This window comes from Erpetoichthys calabaricus, chromosome 15, assembly GCF_900747795.2.
Source record: "Erpetoichthys calabaricus chromosome 15, fErpCal1.3, whole genome shotgun sequence".
In the NCBI taxonomy this organism is placed as follows: domain Eukaryota; kingdom Metazoa; phylum Chordata; class Cladistia; order Polypteriformes; family Polypteridae; genus Erpetoichthys; species Erpetoichthys calabaricus.
The window spans coordinates 68,605,449-68,632,295 of NC_041408.2; the positions used below are offsets into that span (position 1 = coordinate 68,605,449).

At 38.3% G+C, this 26,847-nt stretch overlaps 1 protein-coding gene across 7 annotated transcripts in view; it reads left to right on the forward strand.

Annotated features, from left to right (window-relative positions):
* LOC114665927 (regulator of G-protein signaling 7) overlaps window positions 1–26,847 on the forward strand; it is a 541,984-nt gene that overhangs the window by 415,794 nt on the left and 99,343 nt on the right. For all 7 annotated transcript variants that reach the window (XM_051919312.1, XM_051919311.1, XM_028820591.2 and 4 more), the window contains exon 7: window positions 25,190–25,254. In XM_051919312.1, the coding sequence (XP_051775272.1) occupies window positions 25,190–25,254 (65 nt within the window). The remainder of the gene's footprint in view (window positions 1–25,189; window positions 25,255–26,847) is intronic.

Below are 26,847 nucleotides of genomic sequence, written 5' to 3' on the forward strand. Positions count from 1 at the left end.
TTTTGGCCTAATATGGTTATTCACCTTAACCTGATTATGTGCATGCATGTAAACTGAAAGTGAGACCAGGGCAGTCTACCAGCGTCATGCAAAGAAATGGAACCGTTTTCTCACAACCTGCCTCAAAAGACTCTTTGGTATCAAATGGCACTGCCACCTTCTCCAGGATGATTAAATGATCTTCTTTGTATTGATGGACAAACAGAAATATATGAGACGATCATTCATACAGATTTTTAAAAATATATTGTAAAAAATTAATTACGTATTTTGAATCTTATACAAAAACACATTTCATTAATATTTACCAAAGTGAATGCACGCTTTTTTATCGATTTTTTTTTTGATAAATTAATAAAAATTACACAGACTGTGTAATAAAAATAATGACTCTGGAAAACTCCAAGAAGAATTGGGGAATGACCCCCAGAAATGTCTGTCGGACACGATGAAAAAAAAATAACACAAAATTGATCAAAAACAAGAGCATTGACATTAGAATAATGGTTACATGGAGTTTATATAGAAAATGGTGGCAGGAAAGGATCTAGACAGGAAATGACATCATCACTGAGGGCCGGAAGTGACATCATCATTGAAGGAAGTGAAGTTATCTTGGGGAACTGGAAGTGACATTATTATGGCGGAGCCGGAAGTGACGTCATAAATAGGAGCCGGAGTGACGTCATCCCAGGAGAGCTGAAAATGACATCAATGATGGATTTCGGAGATGGGATTGTTGGATAGTAGCCATTTTGGGGAACCAGAAGTATTATGGGTGAGTTATGGTTTTTCTTCTTTGACTCTGTTGATGGAGAGAGAGGCATTAATACATACAATCAACCCTTCATCTCTTGTAATATCACTCACCTTAGGGCTTTTTGGCTGCCTCCTAAGCGCACGTGTGTGACAACTGATAAACATAAAAAATATTATAAGTATTCCTGGAGAACTTACTGTACTGAGGTTTTTGAGCTCTCTTGAGACCCTCCACAACTGTGCTGCATGCCAAAACGCGATTGATCCAACTGTCGAGGGTCGCTTGTCCGCTGCCAAGGTAATTGCAAGTTCGCAGCACCACCCAGACAACTGCAAGTTTGCAGCCTCCCTGTATAGCACGTGTGTCACCAGATGGTTGATGTGGGGAACATTCTAACCCGGCCACTGACATGACCCCCGGTCACTGCTTGTTTGCTGTGTCTGTGTGTATTGAAGTGGTAGCTCCCGTTTGAATAAATACCCTAACTGTTCCTGTTTTGATTGGAATAAAGTTGGGTTTCTTGAAGCGTCTTCTCTCGGGTGCAAGGCAGTGACTCATACGTCACATTATATACTGTATGCAGTATATATATGAATGAGTCAATAAATTGTGAAAAAACACAAAAGTAATTTTTATGAAAATCATCTAATTAATATAAAATGAAAGGTACTATTTTGTTATTGTTGTGGGGTTTATTTCAAAGACTGTTTTTATTTCACAATGTGACTTTTCCAAATGGCTAGTTATTGCCAGTGCTATTTATTTAAATTAATTAATGATATTCTAGGAATGCTTGGAAGGATAAGTGCTTTTTAAAATGTTCTTTCTGATGATGAAGTTCTCAGTAGTTTAAGATCAATTAAACACCATAAGGTCTAATACTACAAACGACTTCTTCATCATCATCATCTTTGTGAAGGGCATTAATCTGTCCAAGCATTTCCAATAATATCGTCACAGAATAGCATCATGTGTTAAATGATCACTGTTCATAATCATCCTAACTTTTAACTGCCTCTGCGTGTTCGCCAGTTGGAAGACCAATAAGCGCTAAAGATCTTCTTCAGCCTACAATCAGGGAAAAGTAATCAACAGTAAAGGATTAACCAGTAGGAATAAGATCAGCTGGGTGGTTTTTGTCTTGAGTGACGAAACCATTAAGAAAAGGGGCCTTCTGAAATAAATAGAGCAGGCATTAAAAGAGCCATTCAGAAATGTGCCATTCAGAAAAGTCACACGGTGAAATAAAATGGTCTTTAAAAATTAAGACTATTTTAAATTACACCTGTAATAATAATAATAAAATGATGGCATTGCATTTCATAATAATTTGATAACTTTTCATAATAGTTAGATTGCTTTTATCTAATTATGCATTTTCTCACAATTTAGTAACTCATATACTACTGTACCTTTGTATGTGATTATTTATTTCATTATTCCCATTTTGGCACAAATGGTATCCTTTATAATCACCCTTTTTCATGGTTCATGGTCACGTAAACCTGTCAGGATGCCACCTCATGACACTGCATAACTATATTGACTGCAAAACTGCATAAAGAGATTTAAGATGAGACGTCAATGGTGAAAAATCAAAGCTTGGCAACTTGACTTGTTTTTCAATTAATTCTAATTTTACATCAATGTAGGATTACACAAAGACCTGCGGTGAACGCCACACACAAATCAGAAGTTTTCTCTTCAGACCTTTTTATTCAAATGGTGTGAGGCAATGCTGCTACTCGGTGTACCACTGTGCATTTCCATCCTTAGATTTATTTAGATTGAAAGAAGAAGTAAACAGAGAGCAAGCGAGAAGAAACAGCCCTTTTGAAGTAAACCTGTTAGGCTGCCATCTCTGATTTACACAAGCAAGGGTGAGATCTGTGCTCCCTGCCATTAGACACAAGCCTCTGAATATATAAAACCAAAGGAAGCTGGAGGTCTAGAGTAACTCAGATGTTGCTGATAGAAAGGAGTGGGTTAACATGCATTTTAAATCTCAATCTAACACTCTGGCACTGAGTAACAGGTCAGCCATATAATACCAGAGTGGCCTTGCATCTTTAATGTTCCCTGGTGACTTCTTCTTCTTCTTGATACTGAAGAGGAGTATGTCATAATCACTTTTGTTGAGACACTTTAATTTCTGCTTGATAGAAAATTGGCATTTGTAGTTTTCCCTGTTTCCTACCGTAGGCTATATTAAGGAATTTTAAGTCACCTGAATGTTTTATGCACTAACTAATAGACTTAAGAAATTTAAAATATTGCATTTGACTTAATGAATACAGACCCATTTTGAAATAGAGAAGATTTCTCATACATATTGTTATTATTCCTAATCCCAGAAGAAGTGAGTGCATGGTGGGAATTACCTCTGGATGGGACACCAGACCACAGCACGGCACACCAATGCACACATCCACACTCACTCATATGGGGCACATTAAGAGTAGTCAATCACCTATTTGGCATTTGAATTGAAAACCACCGTCCTCTGAGAAAAATCCTCATGGCCCCCAAGGGAACAGGAAGACTCTAAACAGACAGTACCCCCCTGATTAAAGTACAACTCTACAGGCTAGCAGAAATGACTACTGCATGGCCAGAACCACACTATATTAATGTAGGCACATTAAAAAAAGAAAGAAATGGGTAGTATGGTGGTGGACTGGGTAGCACTATAAGGTGAGGGATGTTATACTTAGACTATGTAATGCATTAGTGACACGCCATCTGGAGTGTTGTGTGCAATTCGGGTCACCACACTACAAGAAATAGATGACAGCACTTGAAGTTGTGCAGAGAGCCGACTCAGAAAATTAAATCTGTTTTGTCTCGAGTAGAGGAAACTGCATGGATTCCAGTTGAATTCTTTCAGCTTATTAGAAATTAAAAGGAAATTAAAGGGAAGAGCATTTAGAACTGATGCCTGAAAGCACCTCTTCACACAAAGAGTTGTGGAAATCTGGAACAAACTACCGAGACATGTACAGTAGCTGAAGCAAAAACCTTGATAATGTTTAAGAAGTGTTTGGATGAGATATTGGGACAGCTTAGCTATTAGCTAAACAAATGAGCTTGATGGACTACAGTCATTTGTCAAATTAATTATGTTCTTATTTACTGCCTCACAGATGCAACATTCTGGGGTTACATCCTCATGGTCCATGTGAAGCTGGCATGTTCTCCTGATGTCTGCATGGGCTTTCACGCACATCCCCAAACACGTACTGTACATGTTGAGTTAACTGGCATTTCTAAACTGGGCTAAACCCAATCTTTGTCAGGGTCTTTAGGGAATTCCCAGGTCGAGCTTAAAAGAAAGCCCACCACCACGTTTTATTCGAGTCAGAGTTGGGTGTCAGTGGGCTACACTCTTAGAGGAGAAAGGAGAATTGTGCTTAGTGTATTTTTTTTGTTGTTATTCTTGTGAAGAAGGTGTTGGGGCTCAATAAAAACCCTTTATTTGACCATAAAGTGCGTGGCTTTATTGTGTTTGTGGTTTGGGGCTCAGTGGCGCACCCTGGTGAAACTGAATTAATTTGTTGAACAATCTGAGAAAAAGATCATAAACATCTACTATATAATAAAACACTAAGGTCTGTGTGTCCAGTCCCTCTGAGCTCTCTGATTGGTCAGTTTGGCTTTGGTGTTATTAGGCATGGTGACACCATGGAAGATGAAGTACAAGTGTCGTTTTCAAAGATGGCAAGTATAAAACTACACGGAAGGTGAAAAATGTGCCTTGAAAATAAATGAGTCTGAGAAGCAGGCTTTATGAGAATCTGCTCGAGAGATGGAGTGCTGGTTAAGAGATGTTCAGACACAAGCGAAGACAGAGGAAGGGCGCTGAAGGGACACTTAGAGCAGAGATAGCAAAAACCCTTTGACAGGAACCGGGGCTACATATTCATAAAACACAGTAAAATGTGTCATATGTGTATTGCCTACACGGTAAAACAGAACTCGAAGTCAGACATTTTAATCCATTTTATTTGAATTGTTTGCTGTTTCATGAAGGGCGATGCAGTGATGCATTGCTTGGCTACAGACCAAGTAAGCCAGTTTTGAATCTAATCAGCATCTGTGTGATTTTCCATGTTTCCTCTGTGACGATGGCTTAATTCAAAACTTAAAACTCTAACAGCATTGTTGTTAAAGTTGTTCTGGTTACGACTTGTTTTCTGTTGTTCGGCTTTGATTTACATCATTCATTTTGGCTTAGGCTATGTGAAATACAGTAATCCCTCCTCGATCGCGGGGGTTGCGTTCCAGAACCCCTCGTGAAAAGTGAAAATTCACGAAGTAAAAACCATATGGTCATATGGTTATTTTTTATATATTTTAAGCCCTTATAAACTCTCCCATACTATTATAAACATTTCCCGCACAGTTATACAGCATAAACCCTTTGTATTCTCTTGGATATTAGGTAAGACTCATTGACATTATGTACGTATGTAAACACACTGTTTATATACAGTAAAACCTAAATATTATTTTAAAGATATCGAGAGTCTCCAATATCACATATGTTACAGCCATTACGACAGACAGGCCACCATCAACAAATACGTACAATGCAAGAAAAATTGTATACAGTAAAATGTGTGTACAGTGACACTAGACTATGTACATGTAATAAGTACTGTATGTAGAAAATTAATTATGGTTACTCACCAACAATGACACGATGACTTGTCCGATAACGATGAGTTTAATTTTACTGCACAACAAAGGAGAGCATTACAGCTCTTCTAAAGGAGCCTTTTCAGGCGATTGTGTAGTACCGCCGTTGTTCTTCTTCCAGCAGTCTTCAATCCAAATCCCTAAAGCAGATTCCATCCGGACTACCGCCTTATTACATCCACTTACAACTCGTTTTGCGCCCTGGTTAAAGGACACTGCGGCCGTAGATCTTATATGCTTTTCCTCCTTTTTAAATAAAAAGAATTGTGGACTCATTGATGCCGCAATGGCGTCCTACAGCGTTGTAGCTGTTCCCTGCCTTCAACATATCCAAAACTTTTACCTTTTTGGCAATCCTTAGCATCTTCTGTTTGCACTTGGGCACGGCCCCTGAAGCAGTAGCAGGAGCAGATTGTTTTGGAGCCATAACGAAGGGCTTGACTATGCACAAAGATAAACAGAAAAGAGCACAAAAGTTAACTCTTTACACAGTGAAACACGTTGATGCTGAATGAGCGAGACGAGACATCCTGGTTAACGCAGATGAATCGAATTCGGCGCTCCGTCGCTGAGCCAATCAGCACACAAGAACTTAACTGCATGCTCTGACTGGGTAGCTTCTCAGCCATCCCCCAATAGCGTCCCTTGTATGAAATCAACTGGGCAAACCAAATGAGGAAGCATGTACCAGAAATAAAAAGACCCATTGTCTGCAGAAACCTGCTAAGCAGCGAAAAATCCGCGTTATATATTTAGATATGCTTACATACAGTATAAAATCCGCGATAGAGTGAAGCCGCGAAAGTCGAAGCGCGATACAGCGAGGGATTACTGTATTCTGGTTTTTGACTTCCTTGATTGGCTGTTTTGTCTAACATCCTGGCCATTGTTTATCTGAATGTCATCCTCCTGGTTCTGAGCTATTGCCGTTACGTTTTGTCTCCTGATTCCAGCCTATTTAAAGTTGCTATCGTCCTGTGCAATCAGTAATAAGACCTCAGGGAGAACATACAAATTCTGCAAAGACAGTGTAAAAAATGAGGTAGCCAATGGCAGGGCAACTCACTCAGTACAAATTGCAATTGTGTTCCTTATAAATCAGCTGTTTAAATAAAGTGTAAAGAAGGAAATAAGTCAGAAAGAAAATGTGAGTGAAATGTATTGATTTACATTGTATTGTTCCTGATTGGAATTCCTCATGCATCAGAAATAGAACAGGATCAAGCCAGTCAATTAAAATGTATGTTTCATTAAGCGAAAGAACTGAGCTCTAATTAAGAAATTGATTTGATTGATAAATTGCACCCACTGTGGCCCTCGAGGAATGAGTTTAAGACCCTTGCTCTAGGGGGTACGGAAAAAGAGGGAGGCAGATTAAAATTAATTTAAAAAATCAACTGAAAGTTAAATTTAGTATCTGCTGTAATTAAAGTGTTTAATAGCAGTAAAAATCATTATCTAGTCTGACTTTGCTTTGAATGGATTTTGACACCTCAGCATGAGAGGAGTGAGTGTGTCACCGTTGCAAATCGAGCCTTATTGCAGCTCAAATATTCAATTAACATTAGCAAATATTAGAACATACTTAAATGTGAATCAATACAGGGAAAAGCAACAGCTACTGTTACATTCATGCAATCAAATGAGGCATTAACCGCTAATTTGGTTACATTATTCTGCATAAAGAATGACATTCCCTGAAAGGGAATGTGCACTTTAATTTGCCAGAAGTTTGCTGTAATATGAAAAGTGTTTTAATTTTCCTCCATGTTCCTGTTTCAGTTTAAATAAGGACACCTGATTTCACCTCTTACAAGTGCAGGGACATGTTGTCTACAGGCTCATTTTGTAAGTGCTGCACCAGGCCTACTGATACCATCAACCATTCACTTAAACCGATGACGGCTCATTTAATCCTGCAGAATGACGAGCTGCATTCACATATAAAGGAGATGAATCACTAAAAAGAGAAGTAAATATAAGTGCTGGCATCAGGCATTCATGTTTAAATTTATAAAAATAAAGTATAACTTTTGCTTTTTTGTGTTTTTATGTACGTGAGCCTTTTAATCCTTTATATACTATACATAACGATTACATTTTGAATGCTTTTCTCTTTATTTCATCTGTCTATCCATCACAGGGAGCCAAAGTTTATCCTGACAGCACTAAACTCAAGTAAGGAATTCATCTTGAGTGCAACACAGGCATCACAGATTATAATCGAGAATACATCCATACTCATTATCCTCAGGATCCTTTAAACTAGACAGTTTTAAAAATAGTTTTACATATTTCATTAGAGCTGCCAGGTAAGAGGAAAAGAGAAAGGCGGCCTAAGAGGAGGTTTATGGATGTGGTGAGAGAGGACATGCAGGACAGAAAGATATGGAAAAAGATGATCCTCTGTGGCAACCCCTAACGGGAGCATCGGAAAGAAGAAGAAGAATTATTGCCTTTTCTAAAAATTATGGTTAGAATAAGGTCATCGTCTCTCTTATATATCATAATCAAGGATATCCATTAGTAGAAACATCTACTCCAATACCCCCAACATTTGCTCAAAATTTGGTATATTGGCAATGATATACAGTAAAGGTAAGAGCTGGCGGGTGGCGGGCGTCACCTGGAAGTGTTCCAGACACAGTGTTCAGAGGTGGTCTCTTTGTGCCTGATGATGGAGCTCACGGTGCAAGGAGACTGCCTTCTGAGGCAGATGTTTTGGGTTCATGACTGATTACCAGCAGTTCGCCAAAGTGCAAATCTGAGATAACTCATTGCGTGATCCATGGCAGTACTCTTGGCAATGAGGATGGGATTTATACTGTGGATGGTTAGGTGTAATGGGGGGCTGAAAGAGAGAGAGAGAGATCGAGAGATCAGCTGACGTCATCAGAAACTGCTTTGTTTGCAGTGTTTCCCATCACCCAGCAGTAGAATAAAGTGAAACATATAAGCAGGAAAGCAGGTTTAATAAGTTTCAATCTTTATTATTAGTAACATAAGCAAAAGTGAACAGAATGTAGCACTCAACCCCATACAAGTTGATAGTGCTAGATGTTCAGTCTCTCTTCTTAATCTAGTAGTTACTTGAAGTCTTGGCTGCAGCTTAAAGAATTTTCATTGATTTTCTCTCTCTCTGGTCTTCTGTCTCATTTTGTCTGTCTTTTTATAGCCCCTCTTATGTGTGAGGCTCATAAAATCTAAAATCCTGCCTGTCTCATCCCCCCAAAGTTTCTTCTAAGATGAAGAAGAATACATTGCATTTATATAGTGATTTCCAAGAGCACTTTACTTAGAAAGGGGGAGCCACTTTAACCACCACCAAAGTGCAGCATTCACCTGGATGATGTGACAACAGCCATTTTACACCAGTATGCTCACCACACATTTGTTATTAGGTGGTGAAGGGGTGAAAGTAGATAGTTAGCCAATAAAGGACAGGGTATGATTAGGTGGCCAAAATGACCAGGCCATGGTGGGCAATTTAGGCTGGACATCAGGAAACACACAACAGCTTGCAAAAGATGCCAAGGTATCCTTTATCACCTCAGAGAGTCAGAACTTTGGTTTTACATCTCATCCAAAGGAGAGCGGCAATATTTCCAGCTCAGTGTCTCCGTCAATGAACTGGGGCATTGGGATCCTCATACAAACCACAGGATAAGCACCAATGGATGAGGCAGATGGGTGGTTGTTCAATGCAAATTCATGGAAGTGTCTGAGCACAGTCTATTTTCATTCACTGGAGCATTTGCAAGAAGTGGTTTATTTAACAGTATGTAGATGTTTGGGATGTTGTGAGCATACAAATGGATGATTTGACATGTGGATTATGTGACACAAGTAATGTGAGGTTTTTTTCCAAGAGTGGCGTTTGGGGGTGGCAAGTGAGGCGACCGCCCCAGGCCCTGCACCTAAGGGGGCCCCGCTTTTGAGGTCCATGTGTCCCATTTGAGCAGATTTGTCAAGTCATATTCTCCAATATAGATCAACCATGTCTAAAGACAGGCTTTGCGATCTGACGATCCTATCTATAGAAAAAGACATTGCATCTAGATTAGACTACGAAGATGTCATCAATGACTTGTCCAATCGGAAGGCAAGAAAAGTGGATTTTTGTCTCTGAACCTGGAAACCGGTAAAAGATTTCATGATGATACCTCTGCATTAATTTCACACTTCCTGTCGAAACGCTGAAAGTCACAATTTATTTGTAGACTATAAACATGTCAGAATATTAATGCACAAAAACATGTATCGCTAATGATAACCGGATGACATGACATCAGTGTGAGTTATGACTATGACATCCTCCATATTGAGACTTGAGTATACTTGCAATTTGGGCACTTTTCTAGAAGAGGCCCTGCTAGTTTCCACATGACACCGCACTGCATTTTGCACTATCGTGGTATTGTCATGAATTATGAATTGCACTCTATTAATAGATTATATCATTATATTTTGATAAAGTCCAAGTGTTATCTTGCAAAAATGTAGCTGAATACTGTAAAGAGAAAATCCGGTGTATGTTAAACTTAATTTTATTAAATTTGCGTGCAAGTTTATACAGTCCATACATACCAGTAACAGCGTTTAATGTATCTGGCTCCATGTGGGGTTGGTCAGCCCTAGGCCCCGCACACCCCTAAGGCCTCCTCTGTTTTTATCAATGCTTTGATATTGTTTTCTGTTGTCTAATGTTGGTCAACATGAACCCCTATTATATCAGAAACTTTGTTATCTCCATTCTGCATGACAATATAAGATTACAATTTTTTTCCCTGTCATCACCACAATCCATATGGGGTAAGAAAATAATATTTTTGGTTGGAGCATTTTATTGAAGTAGTATTCAGTACAGTGCACAATTTTGTTACCAAATACATGCTAGCAATTGGCCAACAGCTGGCAAAATCTTTAAATGAGGCCTCCTGGGTGCATCAGTTAGTCATTTACTGCTGTGTAATAAGACCTTAACAAAGCCTTTGTTCATGTTACATAGCAATACATGATAGCTATACTATAGAACCCCTTAAAGCTCAGTTTTGCAAATTACAACCCAACAATATTTATTTAGCTATTCTTCAACTGAATGAATGTTATAATTCATTCTTTTATGTTCTTTTTCAATTTGTTTGAATCTTTCACATTTTTGATTTCAATGTTTACATAATTAAATCTTATGGATTGTAGGATGGATGTGTAATCATTACTGATGCCCATTTTCAGCCATGTATTAATGTAAAAAAAGAATTAAAATATCAGTTTATTTAGTTTAAAAACAGAGTGGTTGGTGTTATTCTGCTTAGATATCATAAGTCTTATCTGATAAAATACTCACATTTATTTGGCACATCTCTTTCTCCAAAGGCAATTTTCTGTCTCTCTGGCTTGATGCCTAAGAGAGAGAAAATCTTGTTGAGTTCACTCCATGTGATTGTACCCTAAGGGAGCTCTAGCAGGCTGTCACAGGCTACATGAGCTACAATCAGGATTATTCACTGTGATTCATTCTCAAATCTTTGTGGTGGTAATAATTTCAATTTTACTGTATCTCTTTATTTATATGTCATCATTCACCTTAGATTGCCTGCATCCTGATAGGTTCTGCCTAGATGGCTGATTGATATCTATTATGAAAAATTAATTCTGTTTCTAAACATGTGGAATAGCACCATTGATTATCAGATATTCTAAAATTTCCTTTATCCCATAGCCACAATTTGTTTTGTATTAATATTTATCTTCTAACTTTGTCAGCCTTTTCCATTGAAGACTTACTTTCCAAGTACGATCCACCTTGCACCTCACAGTAAAGCTTCACATTTTGGACAAGTCACTAGTTTAATCTACTTTTTGAAGAAATATTGCTTTTAACATAAAAATAAAATGTTTTTTCTACAGAATCCCTGCGTTGTCATTACATGACAGTGGGGTAGAATTCTGGGATTTCTAGTTTGATGTCATTTTTCAAAGTGTTACTTTGAGAATTTTAAACCTTACTGCAGTGCCTTCAGCATCAATATTTTGTAGCTACTGTATCTTCAGCATGACTGACGTTTTGGCTTTACATTCCTTAGCATGACCTAACTGAACATCTGCAGCAGAGGTACAACTCAGGGTGTATTTATAGAGGTTTGTTTTCTGCTTTATTTTAACTGTGTATATTTTAAATTAATATGTTGCTCTAAGCTTCTCAGTTGGAGGTGCTCAAAATAAAATAAAGTGATTTCTGGAAATGTTACATTCCATTACCCGGATCACCTTTTCAAAATTAACTGTCTAATTTTATCTTTATCAAAAAAGTAGTGAAAATATTGGGAAGTGTTTATTCGATGCATTTTTCCAGTTTCAAACTTTTTGGATGCCCTATGCATCAGCTTATTCAAGCAACAGTTGTAATTGTGTTTTTGACCACAAGATGGTAGAGTTGAGACCATTCAGATACCAGGAAATTCCTCTCACCCCAGAAGGGTGCTGGAAGGCTTACTGTGTTATAACTGTCAGCCTGATGGAATTCTTATTTACTGTTATTTTGTTCAAAACTCTTTCCTTTGTGGAGTCAATTTGTGTAGTAATTACATAGCACAGAATGAAAAATGATAAAATAAAGTATCAGTGATTTGCCTTAATGTCAACATAAACTGGGTCAATTGGACAATTAGTAGTATTAGTAGTAATAGTAGTAATAATAATAGCATTTGTATTGGTAATAGTATTAGTAATAGATGTGTTAATATTAGCAGTAGTAATATTAGCATTAGTATCATTAATAGTATTGGTATTAGATGTATAAATATTAGCAGTAGTCATAGTAATATAAGTATTAGCATTAGTATCATTAATAGTATTAGTATTAGATGTAAATTAATATTGGCAGTAGTAGTAGTAGTAGTAGGGTTAGTATTGGTAATAATAGTAATAGTTGTATTTATATTAGTAGTAGTTTATATTAGTTTTAGCACTGGTATTAATACTAGTGTTATCAGTAGTATCAGCATTAGTATAGTTTGTAGTCTTAGTATTAGATATATTAATATTAGTAGTAATAGTAGTATGAGCCTTAGTATTAATAGTAGAAGTAGTATTGGTATTAGTATCGGTAATAGAGTAGTAGTATTAGGGTTAGTATCGGTGATAATAGTAAAATATGTATTAATATTAGTAGTATTAGCACCAGTAGTAGTATTAGTAATAGTATTAGATGTGTTACAAGTAGTATTAATAATAGTATTAGGGTTAGTATCAGTAATAATCGTAATAGATGTATTAATATTAGTAATTAGTAATCCCTCCTCCATCGCGGGGGTTGCGTTCCAAAGCCACCCGCGAAATAAGAAAATCCGCGAAGTAGAAACCATATGTTTATATGGTTATTTTTATATTGTCATGCTTGGGTCACAGATTTGCGCAGAAACACAGGAGGTTGTAGAGAGACAGGAACGTTATTCAAACACTGCAAACAAACATTTGTCTCTTTTTCAAAAGTTTAAACTGTGCTCCATGACAAGACCAAGATGACAGTTCCGTCTCACAATTAAAAGAATGCAAACATATTTTCCTCTTCAAAGGAGTGCCCGTCAGGAGCAGAGTCTGTCAGAAAGACAGAGAGTAAAGCAAACAAATCAATAGGGCTGTTTGCTTTTAAGTATGTGAAGCACCGCGGCACAAAGCTGTTGAAGGCGGCAGCTCACACCCCCTCCGTCAGGAGCAGAGAAATAGAGAGAGAGAGAGCCAGAGTAAAACAAAGTCAAAAATCAATACGTGCCCTTTGAGCTTTTAAGTATGCGAAGCACCGTGCAGCATGTCCTTCAGGAAGCAGCTGCACACAGAAGGTAGAAACGTCCCTATCGTCTAGGTGTGCAAACAGCCCCCCTGCTCACACCCCCCTACGTCAGCGCAAGAGAGAGAGAGAGAGAGAAAGTAAGCTGGGTAGCTTCTCAGCCATCTGCCAATAGCGTCCCTTGTATGAAATCAACTGGGCAAACCAACTGAGGAAGCATGTACCAGAAATTAAAAGACCCATTGTCCGCAGAAACCCGCGAAGCAGCGAAAAATCTGCGATATATATTTAAATATGCTTACATATAAAATCCGCGATGGAGTGAAGCCGCGAAAGTCGAAGCGCGATATAGCGAGGGATCACTGTATTAGCATCAGTATTAATAGTAGTAGTAGTTGCTTTAGTGTTGGTAATAGTATTAGTTTGTTTTAATATTAGTAGTAGTAGTAGTAGTAGTAGTAGGGTTGTCACATACAGTAGGCAGAGAATAGTGAAATTCTTACTTGTATGTCTGAGCAACATGCAACACATCACTGTTTTCCAGTGCCATGATCAAGAATGTACTTTATTTAATAGAAAGCCCAAATCAGCTTACCTGATGTACCCTGAGCGCAGGGTCCCCTCAGAGCTGTGTTCTGTCTCCTCTCTTTTTCTCTCTATGCACCAATGATTGCACCTCTGTTGCCCCATCTGTTAAACGACTGATGTTTGCTGACAACTCCACCCTGATTGCCCTGATTACAGACTGGGAAGAGGTGTCATACCGGAGGAAGGTGGTTGGCTGGCCAGTTGGTACAATCCTAAACAAACTTAACTTGAATTCTCTGAAAACAGTAGAAATGATTGTGGATTTTAGGAGACTCTCATAACCTCCTAATCCCCTAGTTATTAATAACGTCATTGTCAACAGGGCAGAAACATTGAAATTTCTTGGTAGAACTACAGCTTCTAATCTGAACAGGAATGAAAGCCTAGTTGTTCTTATCAAAAAGCTTTTCAATGGAGGTTCTTTCTCTGTCCACTTAAAAAGTTGAACCTGTCCCAATAAGTACCGGTACAGTTTTAAAGAGCTGTTATTGAAAGCATTTTTAATTTCTCCATAACAGTTTGGTATGGCAATACATCTGCTCACTTGAAACATAAACTACAGCATGCCATTCATCAGCAGAGAGGACTGTGGGCCTGAAATTGGACCCCATTGAAGTCCTTTATGCATCAGCGGTCAGGAAATGTGCTGGAAATTCAGTCAAAGACTACACACCCAGGCAACCATCTCTTTCAGTTATTACCATTGAGGAAACATTACTGGTCACTAAAGGAGTGAACTACTAGACAAAAAATTTTTTTTTCTTCTGTCACTGTGGCTTAACACAGGAAATCTGCTTGAGCAGATTTTTAGTACTTTATACCTCTGACTGAGTGAAAGCTAAAATAACAATCATGAAAACCTGAAAAACATTAAAATCACAAAACAAAGGCAGAAGTTCAGAACCAAAAAAAAACTAATTTGAAATACAATTCTAAGAGTTAATTTTCTATAAGAATTATTGTAACGCTAGGATGCCACTTATACCATGATATCATCTTAAATACCAGAGCAATAATGATACCCCATGAGTCACTTGCTCATCAACAAATTCGACTGTTATCCACAAAATGGTGGTGCACACGAAAGAACTGTGAGTAAAAATTGGTGACCTTGTGACATGAATACGAAAGTTATAAACAATTAACACTAGAAAAAAAAGCTGCATGTGTGAAGACTGTGGTGGTCAGCTGGAGGCTGTGCCCAGCTGCGACACATGGAAGGACCAGGAGAGAGACTGTGCCTCCCCCGGACCACGAGAAGGCAGCCACCTTGGTTGGTATGGGGGCCACGGGAATTGAACATGGAAGCTCAACCCTATAGGGGCGCCCGGACGATTAAGGAGCCCTGGACGTCAGCACTTCCGCTAAACCTGGAGGTGCTGGGGGAAGGAATACCAGGGACACCCAGAGTGTTTCCGGGTGCTCATGTGGCACTTCCGCCACACCAGAAGGTGTCACAGGAAGATCATCAAAGGACACCTGGAGCACATCTGGGTGGGAATAAAAGAGGCTGCCTCCCTCCAGTAATTAGTCATAGTCGGGTGGAAGTGGACAGAGCTTGGAGGAGAGGAGTGGAGGCGGTGAAGGAAAGACTGTTGGAAGAACCGGACTAAAAGAGGGTGATTGGTGCAGGGGCACTGTGCTTGTGTGAGACCCTTGTAAATAGCTGTAAATAAACGTGGGTTTTGGAACCATCGGTGGTTGCTTGTCTGTATCCGTGGCTGTACTTCCACAAGGCTAAACATCATTTTCTAAGCATCATAAAATTGCAGTTCCTGAAAGTGATGACCAGGCGCCTTTTTCAGAGTTGCTTCCCTTTTTGTGCCCACTGCTTCTAGAATGAATATGGGTTTCCCAGCAGTTCTAAACAGAATGAGTAGATTAGAAAATGGACTGAATATACAACATATGCACATAAAATAAAAGTACTTAGGTTGTGATAGAAAAAAATATTTTCCCTAAAGTTAGATGTCATATGAACCAGTGAAGTGTGATCTTTAAGCTGCACAAAACATTTCTGGACAATGACATTTTTAAGTGTAATCAGCCAGAAGAGTTTGAGGCCGCAGAAAATAAAAGCTAAATCCACAAGACTCGGACAGGTCAGCTGCAAGATGTGTTTATATAATAGTTTTAAATTGAAATGGGGGGAGAGGAGAGGAGAGGGACAGGATAAAATTTCCATTTATCTGCTTGTCATCAATATCCACCAATATCAAACCATTTTTCAAAGCTTTATGGTTACCGCTTGACATCCACATTTTTCACCAAACTGCCTCCCAGCCATGTGGACCTTCATCAAAAGCCTCTCACACAGCCCTAAAAGATTGTGCCCAATTTTTCCTGTATTTTCTAAAGTGGAACAAAGCCACTTGTTCTGATAGTGATGTGCCAGTGTCGTGCACCTTCATGTCTGCTTGTTCTAAAGCATTAACCCAGCATTCATTGTCAAGCTAAGTGCAAATCATCTTTAGTATTCGATTGTTCTTTCATTGGTTGTTCGGGAATACGCAGAAGTAAGGAAATGGGTGGAAGAATTTTTCAGTGAGTGCCTGCAGTAACTGATTTGTAGCAGCAGTAGTAGTAGTAACTTTTGTCACAGAGTACAGTAAAATTCCTATCTGCATGTTAAATCAACATCCAACACATAACAACTTGCCAGCATTAATAAGTGTATTACAGTTAACTTTGTGAGCTGGAATGTTAAAGGTCTTAATCATGAATTAAAGAGAAAGAAAGTATTCTCTCACCTAACAGGTCTAAATGCTAAAATAGTATTTTTACAGAAGACCTACTTATTAAGTAAAGATCAGTTTTGGCTGTAAAGAGACAAGACTGGACAAATATTCCATTCCTGCTTTACATAAAAAAAGAGGAAACTCATATGTAGTATCAGATGTAGCATCTGATCCTGAAGGGCGATATGTGATCGTCACGGGTAATTTATTTAACTGTAAAATGATTTTGATAAATATCTACGCACTCAATGTAGATTATTGGGACTTCATCCAAAACATATTTGCATCCATTCCCAAAGTGAATACTCATAAAATTATAATGGCTACGGACTTTAACTGTGTTTTAAACCCAGACCTAGATAGGTCTCCTGCCACAGGGGCAGTGACATCTACCACTACAAAAACAATTACACAGTTTGTAACCGATCACAGCTTATCAGACCTCTGGAGATTTCTAAACTCAAACTCAAGAGCATATTCCATATACTCACCAGTGCATCACTGTTACTCAAGAATTATTTCTTTATAGATAACAATTTCTTGCCTACAATTTAATTTTGTAAGTACGAAGCTATTGTTATCTTCAATTTTTGGCATTTTTGTTCCAATTAAACATGTTTTTTCCCAGTTGGCACCCCAAGCATTTATCTTTGCCCTACAACCTCATTCACCTCACTACAATAAAGAAAATGTATTATTATTATTATTATTATTATTGACATAGGCTCTGACTACTTGAAATGCTTTAGTAAAATATGCAAGTTCAGGAAATTGATTATTAGGGAAAAAAAATGGCAAAGAAGTTAGCACTGGTACTTCGAAGGTTAAACACCCTGAGTTCAAACCCTGAGCCTGGTCATTGTCAGGCCTGAGTGTACACATTCCCCCTGTGTCTGTGTGTTTTTCTCTAGGTGTTGTGATTTTCCTCCCACATCCTCTAAAATGTGCTTCTCAGGTTGATAAAAGATTCTGAATGGCCCCATGTGGGTTTGGTATTTAGTGCCCCCCACCTGTCCCCTTGTCTCTAAATTGGAGTAAGTTAATCTGAGGCTGCTTTGTTATGTTAAGTATATCTGTCATCCTGCTTCAAAATAAACGATTCCAGTTGCTTGAATATTTTTCTAAAAATGACATTTCTCTACTGATGGATGCATCTCCCTGTCCCTGTGGGTATGTTAATGAGTACACAGCAGCTACTTTTATTGACAGTGGCAGTTGATTGTAATATTTACTGTAATCACTTGATCAAGCTTAATATTTTTGTGATGAAGTACTGTTAGTATAATTAAGTAGTTTATTTTCTTCCGAATTCATGAAATTTATCGTATATTTAAAAAAAATCTACATTGTGGTGTAGTAGTTCAACACTGAAATTCAGCAAAATGCATTAGAATGCAGGCAGTGTGGTGTAGTGGGCAAGGCTTTGGACTTCAAATCTAAGGCTGTGGGTTCAAGTCCCACTACTGACACTGTGTGACCAAGAGCATATCACTTCACCTGCCTGTGCCCCAACTGGAAAGTCAAAAGAAATGTAATCAATTGAAGTCACCTTGTATATTTTAGTCTTACCTCATTTTAGATTGAACTTTGATATATTCACCTGCCTTGTTTGCTTTCATAATAAACGTCTCGTGTTAGTATTGTTTATATTAGCATTAAAATGTCTGCATGCACAGATACTTTACAAGGGGAATTGTTCCCTCAGTTTTGCACATGGCATAAAACTCAGTTGCATTCAATAACTTAGCAATGAATTAACTGCAAAAACTGGAGAGATTTCATCTTTTGTTTACCTACTTAATCAAAGACTGAGATATCACATTTTTTTATTTATGAAATTTTTCACAACACTGAGTCATATTCAAAAAATAGAATGTAATTACATGCAATAGCAGAGCACATAAGCCACATATTTTTAATTGCATTTTATAAAATCACTAGCTAGGGTACCTGTTGAAGGTGGGTAATGAAATACATTTAAAAATATTTGAAATCTGTTGCCTTACATGTACTCTCAGTGTTCCTCATATGCCTCTTTTCGGTATCCTTGTGTGCATCAACCTCTCCTGCCCGGCGCTCCCTCTCTGTTATGCTCCAGTAAAGCATCCTTCTGAAAATATGTCATTTCAAGTTGCGTTGCACACTTTCTGTCAACTTTTTGAATTTTGACCAATGGTAGACAGCACCCCCAAACCACTTACCAGCTGTGGAAACATCATTAGTATTCTTATGAATATTTTCTGTCTTTGAAGACGACTCTCATTATTTCTCCTAAGCTTTTCCATGGTATCCTCATGTGTCTCAACCTCTCTTACCTGGAACTTCCCCTCTCTATTTGAGTGAGCAACCAAACGAAAACTGACCAATCGGACCAAAGCCAAACCAACCAATCAGATTGTTCGGATGGACTGGACACACACATACACACAAACACAGTAGTGTTTATTACGTATATAGTAGATGAAGTCTGCGGTGGGTTGGCACCCTGCCCGGGATTGGTTCCTGCCTTGTGCCCTGTGTTGGCTGGGATTGGCTCCAGCAGACCCCCGTGACCCTGTGTTCAGATTCAGCGGGTTGGATAATGGATGGATGGATAGTAGATGAAGTTAAAAACTAAAGCCAGATAGGCATGTGATGGCTGAAATAGCATTCGTAGGTGTTAGAACACAATCAAGTGATGTAAACATTCGGATATTTGATGTACTAAAGTAAGTTGTCTGTTTTGGAGAATCTGTGGCTAATTTTAATTCATATTTCTTCAAATGAAAAATGTTTAAAAAGTGTGTCAGACTTCACGGTGTTGACTATAATAGATAATTGTTGTACTTTGCCAAAAAACGATTGTGTCAGTGAATTATTCATTTATATTAAACTGCAGATAATGCAGCTGTGTGGGTGTTTTTAGTGTAATGCAAATGCTGAGAATATTTTTATTCACTGTATGCATTAGAGCCACAGTTAGGTAGCTCCTTTCCGTCTACATTCACTACTACAAAGTTTGTTTTTTTGCTTTTATTGCATTATTTTTTACTTTTATGCCCTTTAAAGATCATTGAACTTGCCTGGTATGACTTTAAACAGCAGGAGATGTAAGTTGTTGTTACAGAGATAAGTGTAAGCAGCTGAAGTGACAATCAATGCATTTACATGCACTTTAATAACCCGATTATTTACAGAGTATGCCATGTATACCTTCATTCTGGTTAGAGAAATCGGGATATTGGTCTCTGAGGACCCAGGTTAACATGTACATTTATGGGCAAGTAACCCAGTTATTATGCCATGTAAGCCCTTAACCTTGTTGTATTTCAGAATTTTGTAGTTTGTATATGTCTGTTGCACTCTGTTAGACTGCGCGTGAGCTTGCTTTGCATACACATCCAGCAGCCATGGGTAAATAATGGTGGACATGTCCACAAAGATCAAGTTTCCCGATGCAAATGTTTGGGAGAGCGCAGCATTTCTTCTCCTGGTTGAAATAATCTATCTCAGTATTTCTGAAATTGCTAAATTTATGTTAAAGCACTGAATATACAGTGAATAGCTCAGCAGCACAATCTCAGTAGACAAGACACCTTCTTGTTTTTGGCCATTTTAGCTATGGCCATTGATGATGTAATACATTTTTCTGTTAGCACATTTTGATGATATCAAAGCATTTTATAAATGGAGGACTCCATACTTGAACTCACACATCAGTTTTTAATGGGATGACTTGCCTTATCCCGGGTTTCTGTGCTCATGGTTCCCACCCATTCAGATAACTTACTGTATATTAGGCATCTGGTCTGATGTCAGAAGCAGCTGTTATATGTGTAAAAACTGAAAACATACCAAACAAACTTACAGATTTGTAAGAGTGGCATATAATAATTATAGTTATATGATGTAACCTGATTTGAAAAATAACTTGGTGACACTGTGATTTGTGAGCAGGGCTTTGTTTGAAATGCTTAATGCTATATATATTGTATACATACAATTTTTAGCTAATCAAAGCAAAAAATCATTTTCAGGTAACAGTGACAAACTAAGAACTGTAATTGAAGGTCAGTAATTGGAACAGGCACATTCTTTGGCTGTATATACTTTGAAAAAAGATTAAAGAGATCACAAAGAGTATAATTCATGGAGAAGACAACGAAATTACTAGCATGCAAGCTTTGCAGAGCATCTTTGTAGGAGTGAGTCTTTCTTCAGACTGCCTCTAGATGGCAGTGGAGACGATTATGAGACTGGGCAGGCAGAAGCGGCAGGAGCAGGCAATCAGAAACTGGTAATGACGTCAGCGATCTTCAGCCGTTAGTCCTTTCCTCTGCAGAGGGAGGAAGAGGACAGGCAGTTAGATGCAATGCCACACCGTGATTCAGAGTAGAATTACCATCAGAGGAGCCCTGAAGTTGTCCCCCAAGCTGTGTGTGACAGTATATACATTTAAAATTATGCTGCAATGTATTTTAGGAGTGAACACCACAATTTAAAGCAAGTTATACTGTATATCCTTTCTTTTGCACCATTTTTGTCATGTTTCTTGTGCTTTGTTCCAATTTGAAATGGTCTAAAGGAAACTAATCCATATACAGTATAGCATTGTTTAGTAGAACCTATAAAGAGCTTACTGAATGTGTTAAGTTGGCACTAAGCCATACGTAGTATTGGTCCGTGGAAAGTGTGGGTAAAAAAGCCTGTCAGAGATTCAAAGAACCAGAAGGCGATCTTCATAAGTAGATATCATCATGCTAAGTCTGTGTTAAGAGAAATGCTTCTACACTCCCCTGAATTTGGGCATTGCAATCACAGACCCCACTGAGGAAGTGTAACACAATTGCAATGTTCCATGGCTTCTCTTTGCCTGTATTTATGTATTGTGATTATTAAAGAGTCAATCGAAGCCCCAAACCCCAGACATAACTACAGCAACACCGTCACAGATATAAATAAAGGGATTTTATTTACAAAGACCACCTTTAACATATTTCTTGTCATTCCATCTGACACACTACAAACAGACCAGAATATAATATACTCCTTCCTTTCTTTCATCTCGTTCCACTTCTCTTTCTCCAGGTAAGTGTTATCTTCTCCATCCTTCTCCTCCTGACTCTGACTCCCTGAATGAGGTAAATCGGCCCTTTTTATGTTTGACCAAGGAGTACTTCTGGTGCCACAGTATTGCACGATGGAAGCACTTTCAGGTCAGATGGAAGCCACTTAAAGATGGGATGGGTTTCCTCTATAGCTCCTCCTAAGCAGCACCCATGGCACCCAGCAGGACTGCAGTTCCCAACATACCTTATGGGTTTATGCATGGACACACCAGTCCAGGAGCACTGCCACCTAGTGTATTTAGGGAGTATAAATCCTTGAATGGCTGTCTCCCCCAGTCCACCCATTTTAAAGTTCCATCCAGGAACAGGAATGTCATCCATCCCAGTTCAATGCCTCCACCAATTACAGTATATATTAGACTAGCTGTACCCCATGGCTGCACCCACATAGTAATGAAACAGGACAAACTTTAAAAATCAATAGACGTTGGCACTATATCTGATCGTGTTCAGCTCTGACTGGAGAGCGTCCCACGCGTGGGGAGAAAAGCACATGGATGTGATATCTCTGGCAGTCAGCAGCTACCCTTTAAAACACATAGAGCTCTGATCTCTCTGTCAAAAACGTCAAAGTTACTCCTTAACAATCTGTAGATGATAATGTCTATTGAACAAAGGTGCACTCCAATACGTGGCAAGACATAGACCAACTCGAACAGAGGCTGGCAAGTAAATGAGGAAGGCCCTGCACCCATGCTTTCGGCCCACAGCCACTCTCTTGGATTTGCATAAATACATCTTTTACTGCAAGCGTACTATAGTACTTAGTGCAAACATTCAAGCAAAAAAACATTCCAAAGTCCCAAGTCCTCATGGTTCAGGAGATTTCGTGATGAGTGCATCAGTGGTATTTGGCTTTTATATATATATACATTATACTGCAATTAATGTTAGGAGTGAGAGCTGAATTTAAAAGGAATATGTACAGGTTCAAGTATGAGCGGCCATTCAACAAAGGACACATTGCCATTGAGCACGTGCCTCTGTCAGATACGTGTGCATATTGTCACGCTCATCTGCTATCCAAGTATATTTTAGCTGTATTGTGGCAGACATGGCTTATGTCTGTTGGTTTGTGCTCACATTGCTGAAATGCATGCTGAACAACAGAGATGACAATGGTGACAATGAAAATCCTAATTAGCATAAGTGTCATTTAGAGGACCAGTCGTATTGTATTGCTGGAGATCACGGAGGGGAAGCAACATTATAAGAAAATTGAAGGGATGAAAGAAATAAAGACATTTCAGACTCAAGTGTACATGAAGAACAAGCACTTTAACCATGGCATTCACAAAGTAAACTGAACGTGCTGAATGCTAAACGTTTAAATCAAGTTAACCATCATTTGCCTACGATCGCTACCAACATCATATAAGGGATGTACTGATTCATGCCTCTCCTTAAAATGTTCTACATTTGTGTCCCTCACACGATTTCTTTACCATATAGAGTATTTCTTAAAGTTTATTAGAAGTTTATTTACAGGTTTTATTAAAGTCAACTCAAAAATCAATATGTATCAGTAGTTTGCACAGCTTGCCTTATGTTGTTTTTATAGTTCTATATTATATTTTATTTTTCTTGTTTCAGAACTCTGGTGAAATGGCTGTGCTTTGTCCTTATTCTTCTGCCCCCCTTTCAACCTCAGCTTTTATCAGCATGGATTTAGAATGAATTCAATTTAACAGTAGGGTCCAAACATAAGGGAGTCAAATGAATTGCATCAACGGCTGGGCACATTGCCATTTCTCATTCAAAATATTCACTGTGACATTGTTGATACTTTCTATTCTTTATTAGTGGTATGAACTTGTACCAAAAGGATGTTTTATAAATACAGAATTGATTTACCTAATGAGTCAAGAGAAAGATTTACTTAACAATTACTGGTTCAAATTTTAAAATGCCATAACCTCTATCACAGCCCATTACAAAAAAGCTTATAAGGTGATGAAATGCTGTTATTGCTAGTCACTTTAAAATTAGCTATCACTTAAATAATAATATTCGCTATACTGCAGAGTGTATTTATTTTAGGACATGCTCAAGAATCCAATGCCATTCTTCACACTCCTGATGTGTGACGTCATCTTTAACAGAATGGCACCTCTCCCCAAATCAGACCATAGGTGTCATGTTTCTGTGTGTCACATGTCACACATCTGTAAATGTGTTTGCAGTGCTCTGCTTGTTGAGTAGTTACTATTCCTAGAAGCAAGACAAGGTCTTTCTCTTGCTTTTATGCCTTATCTGTTTCCTTTGTGGAATATGTTTGCCTTTTCTTTATATTTTAATCCTTGTAGAAAGCTCTGCAGTAGGCAGTAAATGATTGAGTTTTAATTGCAATTCGCTTTTCCTGTACAGTATACTGTGATTATTGCAGTATGTGGTCACTCTTATCTTAGGCTCTCCTTGCAAAAGTTTCAAATTGTGCTTCATGGCCTAAAGTTCACTTAATCAGAGCTTTTTAAATGTACATGGATAAATGTTAATTTATCTCTCTACTATATGTTTAACGGGCGGCATGGTGGCGCAGTGGGTAGCACTGCTGCCTCGCACTTGGGAGATCTGGGGACCTGGGTTCACTTCCCGGGTCCTCCCTGCGTGGAGTTTGCATGTTCTCCCCGTGTCTGCGTGGGTTTCCTCCGGGCGCTCCGGTTTCCTCCCACAGTCCAAAGACATGCAGGTTAGGTGGATTGGCGATTCTAAATTGGCCCTAGTGTGTGCTTGGTGTGTGGGTGTGTTTGTGTGTGTCCTGCGGTGGGTTGGCACCCTGCCCGGAATTGGTTCCTGCCTTGTGCCCTGTGTTGGCTGGGATTGGCTCCAGCAGACCCCCGTGACCCTGTGTTCGGATTCAGCGGGTTGGAAAATGGATGGATGGATATACAGTATGTTTAACGCCAATATGATAAAGTAATATTTCTTTTTGTTTTTAACCTCAGTTATACTCTGCGATTGTCAATTTCTGATATTGTGTTGCTGTTCAAGGACTTAATCTGTTCTGATCAGCAAACTGAATAGCATCTATATATTTTTTAAACCTCTTAAAGTATAAGTTTGGTATTTTTCAAAGTTATAGCTTCACAACCATGGTATGTATTAATTTCTCATAAGAAAATGCATTTCTAATTGAAGCATGTTTTATCATTTTAAGAAATATGTAGCCTGCTGGTACATATTATCTTGGACATAAAGGGTACATGTGGAAAAAAAAACATAAAATGTACTGAATATGTGTATTTTTCAAGCCAAAACTATAGTTATTTGCATCTTGAGATTGTATACATACAGTAATGCAAAATAGCATGTCTATGCCATTTTAAGAAAAAAAGCAAATTTTTTTTGTGAGATTCTACCATTTTTAAAGGAGACCAGCTATGCACATCACTTTGCTGGTCGCCTTCCTTCGTTACAGCATTTCAGCTTAATTAATGCATGTTTGAAAATCTACAAGGATTTGTATTGCAGGGTGTTTTAAATGGTAATCTCTAATTGTGTTTTCCAGCGGTTTACCTCTGCAAAAGAACAATGCAAAACAAAGCCAGACTGGAACTCGCAGACTATGAAGCTGTAAGATTATTATTATTATTATTATTAATATGATTATTGTTAATGCCTGAATTGCTTTTATTAGTGCCTTGTCACAGTCACATGAATAACGTCTATTCGAATGTGTTTGGTGTGAACTCTTTTTTTTCTTGGCTTTGTAGAATTTCTGTAAGAACAGGAGCTGCCTTTTGAATCTCTTAGTCAGTTACCACCATAACAGGACCTTAAGAATGACTTTATTTACTCTTAATAAGACTTACAAATCAGTCATGACGCTACTGATTAGGGTCTACCAATAATAGATCTCTTAGTTACTGGTGGCTAAAGGCTTTATTTGTGATAAATACCAATAGGTATTATGGTACACCAGCCCCTTAAAGCGCCTAAAGTGTTACTAAAATTTCTTATGTACTTGACAATATATCTGAATCCTTCCAAATGTGAACTGCTGGCCTATTCACCTAAAAGACTAATTTCCTAAGATTATAGTATAAAATGCAGATGCTAAAAAGCTGTACATTAGCTTCTTATATAATACGCTACCATGGCTGTCCGTTTGTCTGTCCAAGATTTTAAATTACCTGTAGCTCGCAAACCATTTGACCTATTGACCTGAAATTTTGTACACATATACTACGTTACCACTACTCTCCTCTTTCAGGGTGATGATATGTATTACTCTTTTTATTTTTATTTTATTGTAGAATCAACTCTCGGCAGCAGACACCAGGGCGTCTGTGCGGCGCATGTATAAGGGGCGCCGTTCTCATTCCTACCACCTTCACCGTCACTTACTCTACCTCTTCATATCTTAAATCATTCTTGAGGCAGATTGCGAGCTTAAGTGAAAAATGAAAGAAAACGTACTAAGTAATTGCAACACAAACACTGACTTAATCAGTTTTAACGTGAAAAGATGCTGACGGAAGAAGAGAAGAAGTGGGCCGCTAGGGTGGAGAAAACAAGAACTGCTCAGGAAGCAGTAAGTGCATCAACCTCTGAGCAAACGAGTGCTAAACGTACAGAGAAAGAGGATGAAAACTATAAATACAAGTGTATTCACTGCACATTATCGTGCAGTCCTCCGTTACTGGTTAATTATATTATAAAAACAATATAAAATAGTTTATTTATGGAGAGATTCAACAGAGGAACCACATCAAACGGAAAATAAATTTTTTATAGCAGTATTACAAGGAGAAATGATATTAACAAACAAAATGTATGTAATTTATTACTGAAAAAAATGGCCTGTGAAGATTGTTGTTGAGGTGTCAAAGTCTCCTGTGCAGACTAAAGGCACTCGAGGTGCTGCTTGACATTTTCTAATTTTTGATACATTCTTCCTCTTTGAAGTAGAGTTGAAGCTAACCTGCCTCCACACTCTGTGTACCACTTTCACAGTCTATGTATCGGCATATTATTAAAGGTGCCTGTGCACCCTTTTGATTACAGGTAGATAGAGTTTTCATATTTTGCCACCTAGTTCTGTGTCTGGTTTCCGAAGGATTTTTTTTTTTAGTTTTACAGTATTCTGCCACAGAATTGAACAAATTCTGAATAACCTGAATTGTGTCCGGATTGATTAAAACTTGCTTAAGACTGATCCCTTCC